This window comes from Bombina bombina, chromosome 2 (assembly GCF_027579735.1).
Source record: "Bombina bombina isolate aBomBom1 chromosome 2, aBomBom1.pri, whole genome shotgun sequence".
NCBI lineage: Eukaryota > Metazoa > Chordata > Amphibia > Anura > Bombinatoridae > Bombina > Bombina bombina.
Window position 1 is genome coordinate 689,357,124 of NC_069500.1, and position 19,947 is coordinate 689,377,070.

General features: G+C 39.0%; 1 protein-coding gene across 1 annotated transcript in view; it reads left to right on the forward strand.

Annotated features, from left to right (window-relative positions):
• SVEP1 (sushi, von Willebrand factor type A, EGF and pentraxin domain containing 1) overlaps nt 1-19,947 on the forward strand; it is an 802,056-nt gene that overhangs the window by 402,560 nt on the left and 379,549 nt on the right. The window contains exons 22-23 of the mRNA XM_053702672.1: nt 18,722-18,835; nt 19,511-19,624. Of these exons, the coding sequence (XP_053558647.1) occupies nt 18,722-18,835; nt 19,511-19,624 (228 nt within the window). The remainder of the gene's footprint in view (nt 1-18,721; nt 18,836-19,510; nt 19,625-19,947) is intronic.

Genomic DNA, 19,947 nt, shown 5'->3' on the forward strand with positions numbered 1-19,947 from the left:
AGGGTGACAGTGTGGAAGACTCTACTTTTCAATCCTGATCAGACATGTTATAACTTAAAAGCTATAGTTTAAACTTAAAATTGCCATAAGTCACAATTTTCTGAATGAATATATATATATATATATATATATATATATATATATATATATATATATATATACAGTATATAATATATATAAATGATTTTTAAAAAATAGTGAAGCTTGTTAAATGGAGACCATATGTAAGCAATTACTAAGCACTGCAATGCAAATTATCTGCATGCAAAATAAATTAATTAGGACTCTGTAAACAAATCTCTTGGTTATGCTTACCTGATCTTTGTCACATTGTAGCAGGTAGCAGGGTCAGTCGCACTGTTGCATACTTACGTATGACATAAGTAATTCAGCTTCTCTAGGTGGAGTGGAAAAAAAACACCTTTTTTAGAGTTGAATTAGAGGTAATTTAATGAAAGCAAATATAAATACATTTATATATATACAAGCAAAATGTAAGAGTTAGTTTTAATCTAGCCGTGTGCATGCAATGAGTGCCCAATGTTTTATCCGGAGCAAATTTCTAGCGGAGGGGCAAGCACCCCCCCTTCTGGAGGCCCATGCCCACTAATGCTGATTGCATTTTTGCACTCAACTTGTAATCAAACCTATGGTTATTTAGGGTATGTAATGTAAACTTAATTAGGGCATGTCATGTTTGCTTTATAATGTTCCTTTGAAAATAAAATAAATCTTTTATAACCATTATTGATTTTGAATGTATATCTCTTTACTTCTCTTTTTAATGACAATGGTTGTTGTCATTTTAAACAGATATATCCTAAACAGTGTTTACTACTACGGTATTATCATTACTTGCCAAATGAGCAAATGCATCACAGGTTTAGAGTAAATAAGGCTACCGGCACTTATTTTATTTCTATAATTCTTGGCTGCAGTTAGTTAAAAGTTTTGGTCCTTGGCACATTTTCCAAAGGTGATGCTATATTTAAGTTATGCCTCTGATGTTCAATAGTTCTCAGTGAGATTAGCTTGTCATCTGCTCTTTAAACAAAATTTAGATTAAACAACCCACATGCATTCAGTTATGTAATCTATATCCCAGGCACAAACTGATGACATTGTAAATACTCAGTTACTGTTTGTTTTCACTTTCTGCTGTTTTATATTTATACTACATCTCCTTTCATGAATATAAATTGCTTGTGATAGGGATTATTTTTTTTTTTACCTGAGAAGTCAAATCAATATGACAAGAATTAATAGTTTGGTAAAGGTGTAATGTTTATTTATTGTTGTTGTCTATTTATTGCCAGGAGTGTATAAACAGAAGCGTTGGATGATATTAAACTCAATTTTATTTATTTTTGCTGCCTCTCTCAGCAATATAAATATCCATCAAAACGTACGATGAACAAAAAACAATTTGCTTTACCAAATATATGATGTGCGTTTTTGTTTTTCATTTGACAGCATCTTCATGTACTAAAACCATCAAGTGACAAACAAAATGTTTATATGTTACTTGTGTGTACCTCAAAAATAAACTTTATTCTTTTTCATTTATTTATTTGTTTAATTTGAGAAATAAACATTTGAACAGTCATTTTCATCTTGCCACCAGTAGGAATCTGTGCCTAGAGCTGATCGTTGACAGATTTATGGTTTTGTTCTAAGGAAAGAATAATTAACTTTCATTGCATACTAATTTCAAAGCTTCATTTTCCTATTTAGGGCCTATTGCAATCTATTAGAATTTACCACAAGGAAACTTAGAATCTAGCGTGGACATTTTTTTTACTTTTGTTTAACCAAGCAAGTGTCAAATGGCATATATTCATCAAATGGCATATATCCAGAACATTTAAATGATGTATAAACCAAACTTTTTAGACAAACAATAATTTTGCTGGTTCACAGACACACAAAATAAAAAATAAAAAGCAGCCAACATATGGCTAAATTACAAGTGAAGTGGTATTTAACTCTCCCACTCGCACAATAACTCCATTAGAAGTAAGTTTTTTTGCGCGTCAGGTAGTGCTCGTATTACAAGTTAAAAGTAAAAAGTTTTCCCTTGCACGCTGTAAACAGACACACATAAAAATCCAAACTTTAAATATCTTGCGCGTGTTAACGTATTCCCCATGCAAGTCAATGGATCAAAAAAGCGGAAAACACCCCGCTCGCGCACAAATGTGATCGCAAATGTTAAAGTGCACTAACCCGACATTCCAATGTTCTTCATATAGCAGACTATGTTCTGTTTATTTCTAAATACATATTTTCACATATAAATGATGGTATTTTGGTACTATATATATATATATATAACCCACCCCAGGTTCATTCCCCCATTTATAGATAGTCTCCCACACAACTTTCATTCTCCAAAACTGACAGCTGCAAACATTGATCAGCACATCCTTCCATTCACTTAACCCTTTAAAATACATACCCTCTCTTCCTACAAATAGCTATATATCCCACATCGATAGTGTGTATATATACATATATATATATTTCTTTTTTATATTGTACTATTTTTGTTTTATTTTCATCTACACACCTCACAGCACTAACATGTATCAAAATATGACCATACTGATATTCGTGACAACCCTTTTATCACTCCCATTTTGTTTACTTCATTACCGCCATAAGCATCGACCGCAAACTGGAAAACAAATTATCATACACCATGGCCTGCTCTGTTGCTGTAACTTATCTGCTGAGTGCTGGTGGAGAGTTATAAAAAATAACCCTCCTATCCCCCACCTCACAAAATTATAAAGTATGCCATTCACTATATAGCCAAACAAAAACTATGTCCAGATTCCTATTCCTTATGTTACTTGCCCTTGCAAATGATGTAGAGTCTAACCCTGGTCCCCCAGCAAATTCCATTCCTAGCCTTCCAACTAAAAAAGGCCTCTCCTTTGTGCACTGTAATATCCACAGTTTACTACCAAAAATTGATGCACTGCAAGCTTGGTGTTTACAATACAAGCCAAAAATCTTTGTGATCTCTGAATCATGGCTAACTGCAAAAATACCTGACTCTGCCATTGCAATACATGAGTATTCATGCCATAGAATTGACAGAGCAAAGAGAAGAGGCAGCATTGTAATTTATGTTGACAATTCCACAAAGTTCACCACCATACAAAAATCTAGCTCTCCTGCCACCTTTGATTTCCTTTCTGGCAAAATTGAGATCCCGTGCAGTAAATCAATCATTGTTGCAGGAATCTACCGCCCACCTAGCTCCCCTGTGCATTCCATTTCGGAAATAGCACAGCTCCTTAGTGAATCCATAGCTCAAAACCCAAAAAGTGAAATTTTGTTTTTTGGAGATTTTAACATTGATTGGCTGAATCCAAAAAATAACAGTTGTCGAACGCTGTTTAAATCTTTACAGCTAACGCAATTAATCTCCTCCCCAACTCGCATAAACATCAAAAGCCATAATCATACCCTGCTCAACTGGATTCTTTCCACTTCTCACGACCGAATCCAGGAGGCAGGTGTTCTCCCTAACAAATTCAGTGACCACTGCTTAGTGTACTGCGTGCGCAAAATAGAGGCTACTAAATCCTCTCCCAAGGTTAAAATCACCAGGTCCTTCAAAAAATGTAATATTCAATCATTTCTAAATGACATCAAGAACCTCACCTGGCACAGATTAAACCTAATCCCAGATCTAGACTCTGCAGTTGAATTCTTTCAGTCTGAACTCCTACAAGTTTGGAATTTACATGCTCCTCTGCGTAAGGTGAGAGTTAAAGGAGCACACTTGAATTGGATCACAGCTGACCTCATTCAAATGTACAAATTTCGGGATTCATTGTGGTCAAAGTTCAAGCATACTGGCTCTATGAATGATCACTGTGTATATAGACAATGGCAAAATATATGCACTAAACAAACAAAATTGGCTAAGGCCCAATATTTCGGTGAAAATCTGAACAATAACATATCTAACCATAGAAAGTTTTGGAAACTCATAAATAACTTACAAAATCCACCAATCCACTCCCAACCCTCCACTGTCAATGTGGATAACCAAAACCTGCAACTCCCCTTAGAAGTAGCAAATGCCTTTAACAATTATTTTGTCGGATGCTCCACCACCCTGATTGACAAACTAATAAATGGCACGCATCCTGAAGCTACAAATGTGGATCAGGCCCCACTAAAACAGCATAGACCCAATATAGAGAAGTTCAATTTTAGACCTGTACCCATCAATGTCGCTAAAAAACACCTTAATAATCTAAAAATGAAAAACCAGTCTGGACCTGATCAAATCCCTGCAATGCTGTTGAAGCTCAGTGCGCCGGCAATTGCTAAGCCTGTCACAACCCTAATTAACGAATCCTTGGTGTCTGGATACATACTTAAACTCTGGAAAACTGCAAGAGTAGTGCCTATTCATAAAAGAGGGGAGTTAACCTTGGTTTCTAACTATCGCCCTATATCATTGCTCCCAGTATTGTCAAAAATCTTAGAAAAATGCATCCATACGCAATTATGCGAGTATTACCAACTTTCTAACTATCTGACCCCTGATCAATCAGGTTTTCGACCGAATCACTCCACTACAACTGCCCTCCTAAAAGTTTGCAACGACATCCAAACTGGCATAGAACAAGGAGACCTAACTGGGAGCTTTTTTGATTTTGCTAAGGCTTTTGACACAGTGGACCACGACATACTACTGCTCAAACTAAAAAACCCTCTGGTATTGCTGATCGTCCGTTAACCTGGTTTAGATCATATGTATCTGATTGATCACAATATGTCTCTGTTTCTAACAGTGACTCCCTCCCTCTCCCAGTCACGTGTGGTGTTCCCCAAGGTTCCATTCTCAGCCCCCTACTATTCACATTATTTATAAATGATTTGCCTTATGTCTGCAAATCCTCAACTGTACACATGTACGCAGACGACACGGTAATCTATGCAAACAAATCTGATCTGCCGCAGCTTGAAGCAGTGCTCCAAGACCAGTTCACAGAGGTAGAAAAGTGGATCTCAAAAAACAAACTCTTCCTAAACACTGACAAAACTGTCACAATGATCTTTGGAACTGGGCCTAAATTACACAAATTACAAAATTCTCATCTACGCATCAAAACAAAATCCAATTGCACGCTTACCGCAGTCCACTCTTTCAAATACTTGGGTATGTTCTTAGACCCTAATCTATCTTTTGGCCTCCACATAGAAAAACTTGCATCTAAACTTTATCCAAAATTAGGTGCCCTGTACAAAAACAAATCTTGCCTCAGCCCTACAGTAAAGGAAAAGATTGGCTGATGCCTATCATGGATTATGGGGACGTAGTATATGCACCTGCACCGCAAACTCAACTTAATAAACTTAATACATTGTATAACTCATTCTGACACTTTGTGCTACAATGTAACTACAAGATCCACCATTGTGACATGCTAAAAGAACTAAACTGTCTGACGCTGGAATACAGACGCACCCTCCATCTTTCCTGCCTTGTGTTTAAGTGCCTTTCTGGAAAGCTCCCACCCTACCTGAGCAGAATGCTGTCCCCGGCTATTCCCACCTCCTATAACCTCCGATCCAGTACCAGCACATTATTTAGCTTGCCTCAATGCAAAAAGAAAGCAGCTCGATCCTACCGAGCGCCTCAGTTATGGAATGACCTACCGCACACTTTCAAACCTTCCCCAAGCCTAATATCCTTTAAGAGATCCCTCTCTACATATCTCAAAACATAATGCACCTGTCATGGTTGATTATATATTTCTTACCTGTTCTATGTAAAATATTTGCATCTATTGTGTATTATTATTGTTTTTGAATTTTATTGTACCCTATTGTATCAATGCAATGTTTTGTGGACCCAGGACATACTTGAAAACGAGAGAAATCTCAATGTGTCCTTCCTGGTAAAATATTTTATAAATAAATAAATAAATAAATATGGGTATCTGTAATTCATTGTATGGGGTCCTGGAGTTGGCAAGCACATTAGCTTGCAGTCTGAGGCTACCACTGCTCGTTACCCTGGTGTTAGCACTATTCATCGTATACAACTGAAGGCATGCTAGTATTATAACCAGGGGTTAGACGTCATTACTACCAGAGGTATGCTAGAGGTCACCATTACCTGAAGTCAGAGGGTATACAGCCTTCTAACTCCTGCTTAACCCACACATCATTCATTTTCCACATGGAATCTAACAGGCATCTAATCCTGGGAGAAAAAAGCCAGCTGATTCTGAGTATGGGCCCAATAGAGTAAAATTTGTAATGCATGGGGCAATGCGGGACAGATGGCTAGCAACCCTGGACAGCGGGACAGACCCCTAAAATTGGGACTGTCCTGCGAAAATCGGGACAGTTGGGGGGTATGGTATACAGTATATATATATATATATATATATATATATATATATATATATATATATATATATATGTGTGTCTATATGTGTATATATGTCTGTAAATACATAAATTTATATGTACACACATATTCATATCTATATATATCTATATATATATATATATATATATATATATATATAGATGTATGTGTGTATATATATATATATATATATATATATATATATATATATATATATATATAGATGTATGTGTGTATGTGTGTATATATATATATATATATATATATATATATATATATATATATATATATATATATATATAAAGACAAAAGGAGAAGGATGGCGCAGAAAACCAAAGGCTAGAGCACACAGTAGAATTTCAAAATAAAAGAAAGAGCCTACAATAAAGATAAAATACCCAGACCCTATAATAATATAAAATAAAGAGGCCTAGGGCAAAAATGGATAAATTAAAAATTATAGCAACATGTATAATGAAATAGATACAGGGAGTGCAGAATTATTAGGCAAGTTGTATTTTTGAGGATTAATTTTATTATTGAACAACAACCATGTTCTCAATGAACCTAAAAAACTCATTAATATCAAAGCTGAATAGTTTTGGAAGTAGTTTTTAGTTTGTTTTTAGTTATAGCTATTTTAGGGGGATATCTGTGTGTGCAGGTGACTATTACTGTGCATAATTATTAGGCAACTTAACAAAAAACAAATATATACCCATTTCAATTATTTATTTTTACCAGTGAAACCAATATAACATCTCAACATTCAAAAATATACATTTCTGACATTCAAAAACAAAACAAAAACAAATCAGTGACCAATATAGCCACCTTTCTTTGCAAGGACACTCAAAAGCCTGCCATCCATGGATTCTGTCAGTGTTTTGATCTGTTCACCATCAACATTGCGTGCAGCAGCAACCACAGCCTCCCAGACACTGTTCAGAGAGGTGTACTGTTTTCCCTCCTTGTAAATCTCACATTTGATGATGGACCACAGGTTCTCAATGGGGTTCAGATCAGGTGAACAAGGAGGCCATGTCATTAGATTTTCTTCTTTTATACCCATTCTTGCCAGCCACGCTGTGGAGTACTTGGACGCGTGTGATGGAGCATTGTCCTGCATGAAAATCATGTTTTTCTTGAAGGATGCAGACTTCTTCCTGTACCACTGCTTGAAGAAGGTGTCTTCCAGAAACTGGCAGTAGGACTGGGAGTTGAGCTTGACTCCATCCTCAACCCGAAAAGGCCCCACAAGCTCATCTTTGATGATACCAGCCCAAACCAGTACTCCACCTCCACCTTGCTGGCGTCTGAGTCGGACTGGAGCTCTCTGCCCTTTACCAATCCAGCCACGGGCCCATCCATCTGACCCATCAAGACTCACTCTCATTTCATCAGTCCATAAAACCTTAGAAAAATCAGTCTTGAGATATTTCTTGGCCCAGTCTTGGCGTTTCAGCTTGTGTGTCTTGTTCAGTGGTGGTCGTCTTTCAGCCTTTCTTACCTTGGCCATGTCTCTGAGTATTGCACACCTTGTGCTTTTGGGCACTCCAGTGATGTTGCAGCTCTGAAATTAGGCCAAACTGGTGGCAAGTGGCATCTTGGCAGCTGCATGCTTGACTTTTCTCAGTTCATGGGCAGTTATTTTGCGCCTTGGTTTCTCCACACGCTTCTTGCGACCCTGTTGACTATTTTGAATGAAACGCTTGATTGTTCGATGATCACGCTTCAGAAGCTTTGCAATTTTAAGAGTGCTGCATCCCTCTGCAAGATATCTCACTATTTTTGACTTTTCTGAGCCTGTCAAGTCCTTCTTTTGACCCATTTTGCCAAAGGAAAGGAAGTTGCCTAATAATTATGCACACCTGATACAGGGTGTTGATGTCATTAGACCACACCCCTTCTCATTACAGAGATGCACATCACCTAATATGCTTAATTGGTAGTAGGCTTTCGAGCCTATACAGCTTGGAGTAAGACAACATGCATAAAGAGGATGATGTGGTCAAAATACTCATTTGCCTAATAATTCTGCACTCCCTGTAATATATAAAACATCAGATAAAATTTCAGATCGAAACCGTATATATCTATGAGTATATATAGGTGTATATAGGGATAGGCCTAAGCCCAATATACAGTCTCAAATAAGATAATCCAGTGCACACCAAATGGAAAGAAAACAATCTTCATACGATAGTCCCCTTATGGATGTACACTTACTTCCAAGGACCTTAATCATATGAGGTAAGAATGTAGCAATTTAATGAATAGGCAGGGCACCTCCTGTAGAATGGATAGGATAGGATGACTGTGGATCTCTCAGTATGCGATCGTCAGAGTCTTAGAATTTTCTGATAGTGAAACCTTCTCAAACTCCTCGTGCTCTCTTTAATGTGTGGTAACTTCCAGCTCCGGTGTTCATGTCTTTTCTAAGTACAAGTAGAAAATCCTTTATCCAAGTTGCTTGGGACCAGAAAAGGATTGGATTTCCCAATATTTGTATTTTTGTATAAAAATCGTTTTTTGTTCCACGCTCCCTTGAGAAGCCACAAAGCAAAATCTGCAACCTACGTTTATAGAATGATGCTTTCCTGAGGCCTTCCCAACAGGCCAACTTTAAACTTTTTAAAGCTGTGATGTCACCAGAGCCACAGACAGGTAACCACAGTCCGGAATGGGTGCAAGAAACAAGGGGGATTACAAATAAAAAGTAATACAACACATAGAAACACCCAGCACTCACCAGCTAGCTCACAGCTAAGATAAAATCACAACTGGAAAGGCACCACGTCAAGGTCCTTTCCATTGCCTGAGTCCCTAACACAGCCACACTATCATGCGAGCTCACAAAGCCAAACAGACTGAGAACAAAGAAGGGGTGCACAGGTGGATGTTATCACCCATAGAAAATACAAAACATGGGAGGGAACTGCACTCCAAGACCAGATCAGGTACACATCCTGTGACTCAGCAACATCCAGCCCAGATGCGGTTACTTACCTTTCCAGTTGTGATTTTATCTTAGCTGTGAGCTAGCTGGTGAGTGCTGGGTGTTTCTATGTGTTGTATTACTTTTTATTCCAAGTTCTTTTTATTGAAGATAAATCAAGCATAATACAAGCCATAAGAGAAAATTGGTACACATGGTAAAGAAAACCGTCATAAATGTATGAAAAAAGAAAAAGAAAAGAAGAGACATGGTCCAATTTAGCTTATACCTGTGGAACATATAAAATTTCACAAATGATTCTCGCATATTAAATGAAGTAAAAGGAAAGAATAGTGTCTTTATGCCCCTTCAGGGGAAGCAAATTATTCTAGGGTTTGCCAAACAGCAAACCCAAAGGCCGGAAAGATGTACAGAAGAAAAACTCTAGATTATAACACATAGGTAGGTCTAACTTTTCTATTAAGTATCAATCAAGGGTCGTCCTGTCTGCGGCGTGTCCACTCCGGGTCGCCGGTTTATGTCTGGTCTCTCATTTATGTGTGAAAGGTAGAGATCCCAGAGGGCTTGGGCCTCTATGAACGGATCTCTATTGTTATTTTTGTATGAGCTAAACTCCTCAAGTTCAATTAGTTCAGATACTTTATCTCTCCACCTCTGAGGGTTTGGGGGAGTGTGTAGTTTCCACTGTTTGGCTATAATGGATTTAACGCTATTTATCATTATTTGGAATAAAATTTGGTGGGCTTTAGAGGTCAGTTTCTTAAACTTGTTAAGTAGGAAAACTAGGGGGTCTAAAGGGAGTGTGCACTCCAGGGCCTTCTCCATTTCTCCAATACAATTTCTCCAAAGCTGGTTGATAACGTTGCACCACCACCACATGTGACCCATGCCACTGCCAGTGTGTCCGCACCTCCAGCACCTATTTGGGATTGTTGGGTATAGTCTGTGCAGGCGTTTGGGAGTAAGATACCAGTTATGTAGTATTTTGTAATTTAATTCAACCAGGTAAGCTGATGATGAGGAGGACTTGGTGTTTCTGAAAATATCTGCTGCTGTATGTGGGAGAATTATAGTACCAAGTTCTCTTTCCCACGACTCAATTGAGGGGGGAAGGTCACCTGGCGGCGGCTGTGTTAGGATAGAATGTATCCTTGATAGAGTGTGCTGTTGTGGGTGTTTTGCCGTGTATAATTTCTCGAGGTTCGTAAGGGGTCTTAGCATGTTGTTGCAATATTTGTGGGTCAGTATGTAGTGGCGAGTCCGTCTGTAGTTGAACCAGTTCTGGAATAACGAGAAGCCCTGATCCTGTAGGAGTGTTTGGGACATTAGCTGGTCATGGCTAGATATCTGGTGCAGTTCTATTTCAATAATACTTCCGTCAAGCCCACATGCCCCACTAAGATCAGTAACTGAAAATTCACTGTTATGGGTCAGTGACGTCAAAGGTGAGAGGTTGGAAGAGAGAAATGGGTTTATTTTGTTTGCACAATGCCATTGTTCTAGTGTTTCTCTGGTTATCGGATTTGCAATGTTTTTAGTAAGCGAGTGGAAGTTTGGATGCCAGCAGACGGCTGAGAGGGGTGTTTCTGGATTTAAATTTTGCTCTATCTCTATCCATCTCTTTTGTGTTTTATGGGTCCTCCAATCCAATATACGTTGAAGGAAAATAGCCGTCCTATAAAGTGCAATGTCTGGGACTCCCAACCCTCCCCGTTCTCTCGAGCGCATCATTGTTTTTTTGTTTATTCTGGGTTGTCCACCCCTCCAAATGAATGAGTGGAATAGCTGTTGGATCTGAATAATGTATCTATTTGGAAGTGGTATTGGTAAGGTCTGCATAATGTAGAGTAATCTAGGAAAGGCGTTCATTTTGACCGTGTTAATCCTCCCTAACCATGTCAATCTCCTGGAGTTCCATGAGGAGAGGTCCCTAGCTAGGGCAATTCTGATTGGGATATAATTTAATTTATATATCTTGTCCATGTCCTCCGCCAACTGGATTCCTAAGTATTTTATGGATTTCTCACACCATCTAAATGGACAAATTTGGGCTATCTGGCGTGTCATCCACTCTGGGAGAGAGACTCCCAGAACTTCAGATTTTGTATAATTAATAAGGAAATTTGTGAGTTTGTTAAATATCTTTAGCTCTTCCATCAGTGGGGGCATGGACCTGATAGGATTAGTAAGAGAGAATAGGATATCGTCAGCGAACAGGGAAAGTTTGTATTCCCTGTCTCTGATAATAATACCTGTGATGTTTTTGTTAAGTCTGATTCTGGTGGCGAGGGTCTCCAGAAAGCATACGAATAGCAGAGGGGAGAGGGGGCAGCCCTGACGGGTACCATTAGTTATCTGAAAGGGCTGTGAAAGAATACCATTTAGGGTTATTTTGGCACTAGGACTTGAGTACAGAGCGAAAATTCTCTGTAGCATAATGTCTCCAATTCCAAATGACCGCAGTGTCATCTTGAGAAACTGCCAATTTACTCGGTCGAAGGCCTTCTCCGCGTCTGTGGATAACCACACCGCGGGAATGTCCTCGACCTTAGCATGCCAAATTAAGTGCAAATTGCGGACCGTGTTGTCTTTGGCCTCTCTGTTTGGTATGAAACCAACTTGGTCCTGATGTATTATGGAGGGAAGAATTAGGTTTAGTCTAGTGGCCAGTATTTTAGCGAAAATTTTTAAGTCACAATTTAATAACGAAATTGGCCTATAATTGGGAATGGCGTCAGGCGATTTGCCTGGTTTTGGGATGACTGTAATGTGGGCTTGTAGAGCTAGGGGCGAAAAGGGTTTGTTTTCATCTATTTCTTGAATGTAGGACAGTAGGTGAGGGGCCAAGGTGTTTTTAAATTTATTATAGTACGCCGATCCGAAACCATCTGGTCCCGGGGCTTTACCTGTCGGGAATGAGGATATGGCGTCCTTGACCTCTTTAAGGGTAATTGGTGAGTCAAGGGCCGTCTGTTGTTCTGTGGTGAGGGATGGGAGCTGTAATTGGGCCAAGTAGGCAGATATTTCCTGTTCAGTGGGGTTGGACCCTGCGTCCTCTAAGTTGTATAACCCTTCATAGTATTTTCTAAATTGGTCAGCTATGTCTCTTGAGGTCGACCAGGTCTTCCCTTTAGGGTCTTTTATTGTCATTATGTGTCGTTTGTTGTTGCGTTGACGTAATAGTCTGGCTAGTAATTTGCCCTGTTTATTGTACCCTTCATAAAATGTTTTTTTGAGAAACAGCGCCGCCCTCTTGGTTTCATGACCCAAGAGCAGGTTGAGCTGGTCTCTTTTATGTTGTAGGCTAGCAAGAAGGGATAAGTTACTTGGAAATTTTTTGTGGATATCTTGTAGTTTGCCCAGGTCATTTAGTAGGGCAGTCAGGAGTTGGGTTTTTTGTTTGTTTCTTGCTGCTTTTAATGCAATAATCTCCCCTCTAATCACGCACTTATGCGCCTCCCATATAGTTTGCGCAGTAACATCTTGTGTGCTATTTGTGGTGAAATAGTTGGTAAGTGCCTTGGTAATCTGTGTGGGTATGATCGGGTCATGAAGTAGTGTTTCGTCAAGTTTCCAAGTCCTATCATGTCTTTGTGAGGTAGGCCACCTGAGGGAGCAGCTGACCAGGGCGTGGTCCGACCATGTTATAGGAGAGATATCTGTATGTCTGACTAGTTCTAAGCTGGTTACATCAATAAATATGTAGTCTATTCTCGTGTAGACCCGGTGGGGGTGGGAGTAGAATGTGTAATCTTTTGTGGTAGGATGGGTAAGTCTCCACATATCATGTACCGCTAAGTCAGCTAGGTGGGCCCTAAATGAGCGTAAGAGTTTCTGGGGGGCAGAGGAAGCACCTCTTGAACAGTCTAACTCCGAATCTATTGCTATATTATAATCCCCTCCCAGAATAAGGCTACCTTTGGAATAGTCAAGAATGGCTTTTTTGACGGTGTGATAAAATTGCGGTGTAGCGACGTTAGGGGCGTAGGTACTAGTGAGTGTCACCATTTTATTGTAAAGCTTGCCCGTCACTACAATGAACCTCCCTCCCTTGTCTTTATGTACTTTTATTGGAGAGAATGGGATATTCTTTTTGATAACAATGCCAACTCCATTGTGTTTAGTGGAGTTGGATGCCAGAAACACCTGCCCATATTTATTGAGTGACATTAAGGGTTCCCTTCCTCTTTTAAAATGGGTTTCCTGGAGAAGAATTATATCGCATTGGAGTCTCCTGTATTCTCTAAATGCCATAGACCTTTTGTGGGGGGAATTCAGGCCCTTGACGTTGTGAGATATTATTTTAATTTGTAATGGATCATCTATCATGGTGCGTGAGTGAAGTTAGAAGGTGCGTATTGTGTATTATGAGAGACCCAGAACGTGACATACCCTGCATCAAGGCTTCCCGGAGTGAGCAGCACAGAAGAGCGAGCCTCGTACCTTTGAGAATCAATACCTAAGGAGAAATAACAACAACATCTCAAAAACATGAATCTGATTTGTGGATCACATTTAGCTGATCTTGTAAGAGTTATAGCTGTAGCATTGTAGACACTAATTTTAAAACTTAAGAGAGAACATTTTCGTGAACATATTTCTAACTTGCAATTGTAAATGTACAACATCTGGTATATCATTTACTATTTGCTAGGGGGACGAGTGGTGTCAATTAACCATCAGAGTTTATTTATAGTAGTCTCTGATTTTAGTGTGAAAACTGGGGAGATAATAAAGTGGAACATAAGTAACATTTAGAACAGAAGCTTAAGGGGGAACTACAATAAGCCTCCACGAATTATGAATACCTGAGAGTAACCTGGTTGTGGGCAAATATGCCTCAAAGGAGCACTTCAAATATGTTTTGACCTTAATGGAATGAGCTGTGGTGAAAAAGCAATAACAAAAAGAAGAAAAGGGTTAAGATAGAAGCCAATTAAAATTAGCACTGGTGGTCTTGTCTCATTTAGTGATTGAAGCACAGTCAACAAAAGTCCCATTTTAGGTTTGGTTGTCAAGTTCCTTGTGGGGGAGTTGGGCCGGTTTTCAATCTCTTTGCTGGGACTTTGGACCAAGTAGGTCGCTGTTCTTTAGGTCTTTCTCCACGACGATCCTCAGGTGAAATCTGGTTGTCTAGAACTTTTTCTGAGGGAGCCTCAAAAGTAATATTAAGCTTTTTAGATAGAGTGTCTAAGTCATTGAAACTTTTATAGATTATTTGGGATCCATTATGATTAATGATGAGGCTAAAGGGGTAGCCCCACCTGTATCTGATATTGTTATCCTGAAGTTTTGAGGTGATGAATCTAATTTCCCTCCTTCTCTGAATAGTTTGAGGGCATAAGTCCTGGAAAATTTGTAATGTATGGTTATGAAAGGAGATAGACTGCCTAGATCTGGCAGCCTGCCAGATTTCTTCTCTTGTGGTGAATTTCAGCAGTCTAAGAATAACGTCCCTTGGTGGTGCTGGGGGTTTCTGAGGGGGCCTCAGTGCCCTGTGTATCCTCTCGATGTCTTCAGAGGCCAGTGGGGGGGATCTAGGAAGCAGATACTGGAACAATTCTTTGACATAAGATTTTAGATGCTCTTGGGGGATCTCCTCCGGGATGCCTCTTATCCTTAAGTTATTCCTCCTCCCTCTATTGTCTAGGTCCTCCAGTTTATCCTGCAAGTTTTGTATGATGGAGTCTTGTATAGAAAGCTGATGGATGTTTGAGCTGACCAGATTGTTTAAGTTGTCCTGGCCATCTTCTAGGTAGTCAATCCTAGATCCCATTTCATTTAAGTCTTTTTTAAGATCTCTTATTTCATCTTTAATGAAGGACTTGAGTGATTCTATATCTGTCTTGGAGGGTAGACTCGCTATCTGAGACTGGATGGAAAGCAGGGAGTCCCTCTGAGTTACTACAGTGTCTGTGGTTGTTTCTGTTATGTGGGCCTCAGAAGTTTGCTGTGTTTCTGTTCCTTGGCCTTCTTGTGTCAGGAAAAATGTGGAGACCGAGGGGGTCTGGGCAGAAGTTTTATTTGGCTTTTCTGGCTTGTTGCCTTTTTTAGAGGTCATTTTCTTTGTTAATAGTGGGCTGTACTGTGATGGAGGATCAAAGTTGTGGGTGTTAGGATAGAGTAGCCTTCTTTCTAAGCCCTCAGTGAGAGTTGCTGTGGTTGATTTTAGTTTAAGCTGGATCAAACCGTGTGTCTGAATGTGGAATAAAGTTATTAGGGTATAAGGGTGGGTTCTACCAGATCTGGATTGCCCTCTAAGCCTCCAGCCACGATACCAGCTGTAGCTTAAGTTAAGTTGAAAATGTTCAGGATGTTAAAATGAGCAGCTACCAACCGACAGATCTAGTTAGTTTCAATGTCACTTTTGCCCCAGTCTGTTCCTTCAGAGCTGCAGCGAGGAAACCGTGTGTCACTGTTGCCTGTATGGGCCTGAAGTTTCAGTATGTCAGTCTTCTGAAATGGGGCAGGGAGCTCTCCAAAGTTTTAATTAGGGCCCAGCGTGGCGGCAACTCTGTGTTGTAATGGCAGCGCCCACGTGGTTGGTCGTTATGTTAGAAAGACCTAGGGCCTGGTGGAGCAGTATAGTGACTGATAATACAAGCGGACCTTCCCTCAGAGCACCCCAGTAGTGGCGTCCAGGCTATATTATATGACCCTCGTGCACCCAAGCATAACCCCTGTTGCCTTCGTTACCGGGCGGTACCTGTATCTGTTATTTGCAGTTGTCCCTCTGCTCCGATTGTCTGTAGGTTACCTTCCCGGTACACGGTTCTCACTGCAGATTAAGCCTAGTGGTAGGTGTCACAAAGGGGCAAGCGTAGGTGCAGCGACGAGGTAGTCGTGGAGTGCCGTTGTAGTTTGCTTACAGCGTGGGTTTCAAAGATGGCGACCGCTTCAGTTATGTCTCTCAATTTCAAGCTGTGTAGGGACCTGCAAAATCACTTCCATGCCCAGCAATAAGACCGGTGATGTTAACGGGCTGTTCCACATTTGTTGTGATATAATTTGGCCCCAGTTTTCGTTTGTTCTTAGGCTCTGATGGTTTGACAGCTACGGAGCTCTCTCACACTGCGGCCATGTCCCAGCACGGCGTAGCTCCGCCCCCGTGTTGTATTACTTTTTATTTGTAATCCCCCTTGTTTCTTGCACCCATTCCGGACTGGGGTTAACTGCCTTTGGCTCTGGTGACATCACAGCTTTTTTGGAGTGCTATTTAGCACCCAGGGCTGGATGTTGCTGAGTCACAGGATGTGTACCTGATCCGGTCTTGGAGTGCAGTTCCCTTCCATGTTTTGTATTTTCTATGGGTGATTACATCCACCTGTGCACCCCTTCTTTGTTCTCAGTCTGTTTGGCTTTGTGAGCTTGCATGATAGTGTGGCTGTGTTAGGGACTCAGGCAATGGAAAGGACCTTGACGTGGTGCCTTTCCAGTTGTGATTTTATCTTAGCTGTGAGCTAGCTGGTGAGTGCTGGGTGCTTCTATGTGTTGTATTACTTTTTATTTGTAATCCCCCTTGTTTCTTGCACCCATTCCGGACTGCGGTTACCTGTCTGTGGCTCTGGTGACATCACAGCTTTAAAAAGTTTAAAGTTGGCCTGTTGGGAAGGCCTCAGGAAAGCATCATTCTATAAACGTAGGTTGCAGATTTTGCTTTGTGGCTTCTCAAGGGAGCGTGGAACAAAAAACGATTTTTATACAAAAATACAAATATTGGGAAATCCAATCCTCAGGCAATGGAAAGGACCTTGACATGGTGCCTGAGCTTTCCCATTTGGCCAGATGCGGTTAGTTACCTTTCCAGTTGTGATTATATCTTAGCTGTGAGCTAGCTGGTGAGTGCTGGGTGTTTCTATGTGTTGTATTACTTTTTATTTGTAATCCGCCTTGTTTCTTGCACCCATTCCGGACTGGGGTTAACTGCCTGTGGCTCTGGTGACATCACAGCTTTTTTTTTTTTTTTTTTTTTAGCACCCAGGGCTGGATGTTGCTGAGTCACAGGATGTGTACCTGATCCATTCTTGGAGTGCAGTTCCCTTCCATGTTTTATATATATATACACACACACATACATACGCATCTTTAAACATGTATATTTATGTATTTCTAAAAAGTCCTTTGTGTATTTTTTTTTCTAACACCTGAGACCTCATATCTTTAAATCTTAATAACTTTTTTTGTGCAATATTTTTTTTAATCATTTTTAATAGATGGTGTTATTATAAGTATAACTGTACTTCTACATGTATTTTTGCTGTGTTTTGTAACACTTTTTTGTTTTGGGAAACAGTTAACCAGAGCTCTGTGATCGCTGTAATCATTCTAGCGAAAATTGCGATTGCGCTTACCCGTTCGCGTTTACTTTCAAATTGTAATACAAACGATAAACCCCCTTTTCGCTCGTGCATAACTGTTAGCGTGCCGCTCTGAATCTGGCTCATATTCTGCATATGTTGCTACCCGAAAGCAACAAATGCACATCTAATAATAATTATAATAGTAATAATATTTTTATACAATATTCAGTGTTCTTCATTCTACCATACAATATACGCTACAGTCATTTTAAATTCCCTGTTGCCTTTACTAAAAAGCACCCTTATTGTATTCAGTGATTTTAACACCAAATGAGGGATTTTAATCCAAGTTTTAACTTCCTAGACAACAGGAACACTCAGAATAGAAATTTTGATATAGACAACACCTACTTGGCTATTTTTAACAGCTTTATACTAATAACGGAGAACAGTGATTTTAGTCCCTCTGGATGGCAGTAAAACAATGGATAGGAATTGTTAACCCTTTTATGACACTGATTTGTAGTCTTGTTGGATTTAACATGATGTTATTATAAAAGCTGTGAGAAGATCAGTACTATGTAATGATTAATTAGCTCTGTATTGCAGGAGGGAGGATATGGTAGGGTCAGGAATCTTTAGGGGCTCAACCACCCCCCCTGTAGTAATGCCAGCGTTGGTTTGGATTTTCAGTGCAAAGAATCTGACAAGCTAACAGAAAAAAACATTAGAACAATCTTAAATTTAAAAACATTTAGAAAACCCATGCAAATAACTTTTCTAACACATTATAATAGACCTCACAGTTTGCAAATAATTTACATGTGTAATTAATAAAAAAAAAATCATTATTTATGTACAGTGGATTTATGTGCTTAATTTAAAAAATACAATTTATTGTTAAATAAAATATACTCATTCATAAATCACTAACTTATCTTACAGTTAAAAAATTAAATAATAATTATTGTGTATTTGAATATTAATTGACTTTCAGTAATTTGAAGATGTGTATTTATTGTATTCATTTATCTGTTTTATACATTTTTTCAGGTGCAAAATGTGAAACGGATATTAATGAGTGCAGCTCATCTCCTTGTAAAAATAAAGGAAAATGTGTGGATGGTGTTGGGGAGTTCAAATGCCAATGTGTCTCTGGATATTCAGGTGAAAATGAAAATTCTAAAAATATTCTACAATTTTATTTTCCAGTTGGCGCCACACCTTGGGTCAGATCTTTCATCTGTTTGCAATGAGAAATTTAAATATAATCATTTGCATTATTGGTTATACAATACACTTTATATGATTGGAATATGTTTTATTGTGTTATGCAGTATGGTAAAAAAAAACTAAATCTTTTTTAATGTAGAATATAAGAATAAGTACGGTATATAATGTGATACATTTATTGGCCAATGAAAATAAAAAAGTGCAAAATTTCAGTACAATGTGGTACCTTCTTTAGGTAAAAACGCCCATTTAAAACTCACTGCATTTGTGATAAAAGGGACTGTGCACATGATTTGCCACAGACACAGTAGTATGCCCGGTGCCTACTCATTCGCTTCCCTTGCATGCTGTTAGCGTCACTGACATCATATGATACACCACTGATATTTCTTTGAGCCTGCACACATTGCTTAATGCTTAACTCACAACAAGTCACATGCACTATAAAATGAATCACTAAAGCATTTTTACCAACACAAGTAAATTACAAAAATGCTTTTAATTACATTTGAAACTCAATGTTGTGCATTTCAAATGTATCTGTTAAGTCCCTTTGCTTCCATATTATAGGCTGAAATATAGATTTTTCACACTTTGTGTCCTTCAAAGGTCTCCTGTGCGAAGAAAATATAGATGAGTGCAGCTCTAATCCTTGTTTAAATGATGGAATCTGCATTGATGAAATCAATTTCTATCGCTGTCAATGTGCAAATGGATTTCTTGGTAAGTATGCTTTTTTTCTATTCTAAATGAAGAATATTTGACAAACATTTTGCATCATGAGTACAAAAACAAACAAGAAAAAAACAAACAAAAAGTGCCCACACATATGTATATAAGTTTTTGTTATTTAGTTAGTTATCGACTTATCTGCTAGAATTCTGCATTGTTCAAGCATTAATTAACGCTTGCTACCAATACATTTTAATATGATCATGGGGAATGTGAGATGTCTACATTTGGATATCAAACATTACAATATGCTTCAAACTGTATTCTCTGTAAGCTGTGTAATTAAACAGTGATTTAAATGTTCTTTTGTGCAC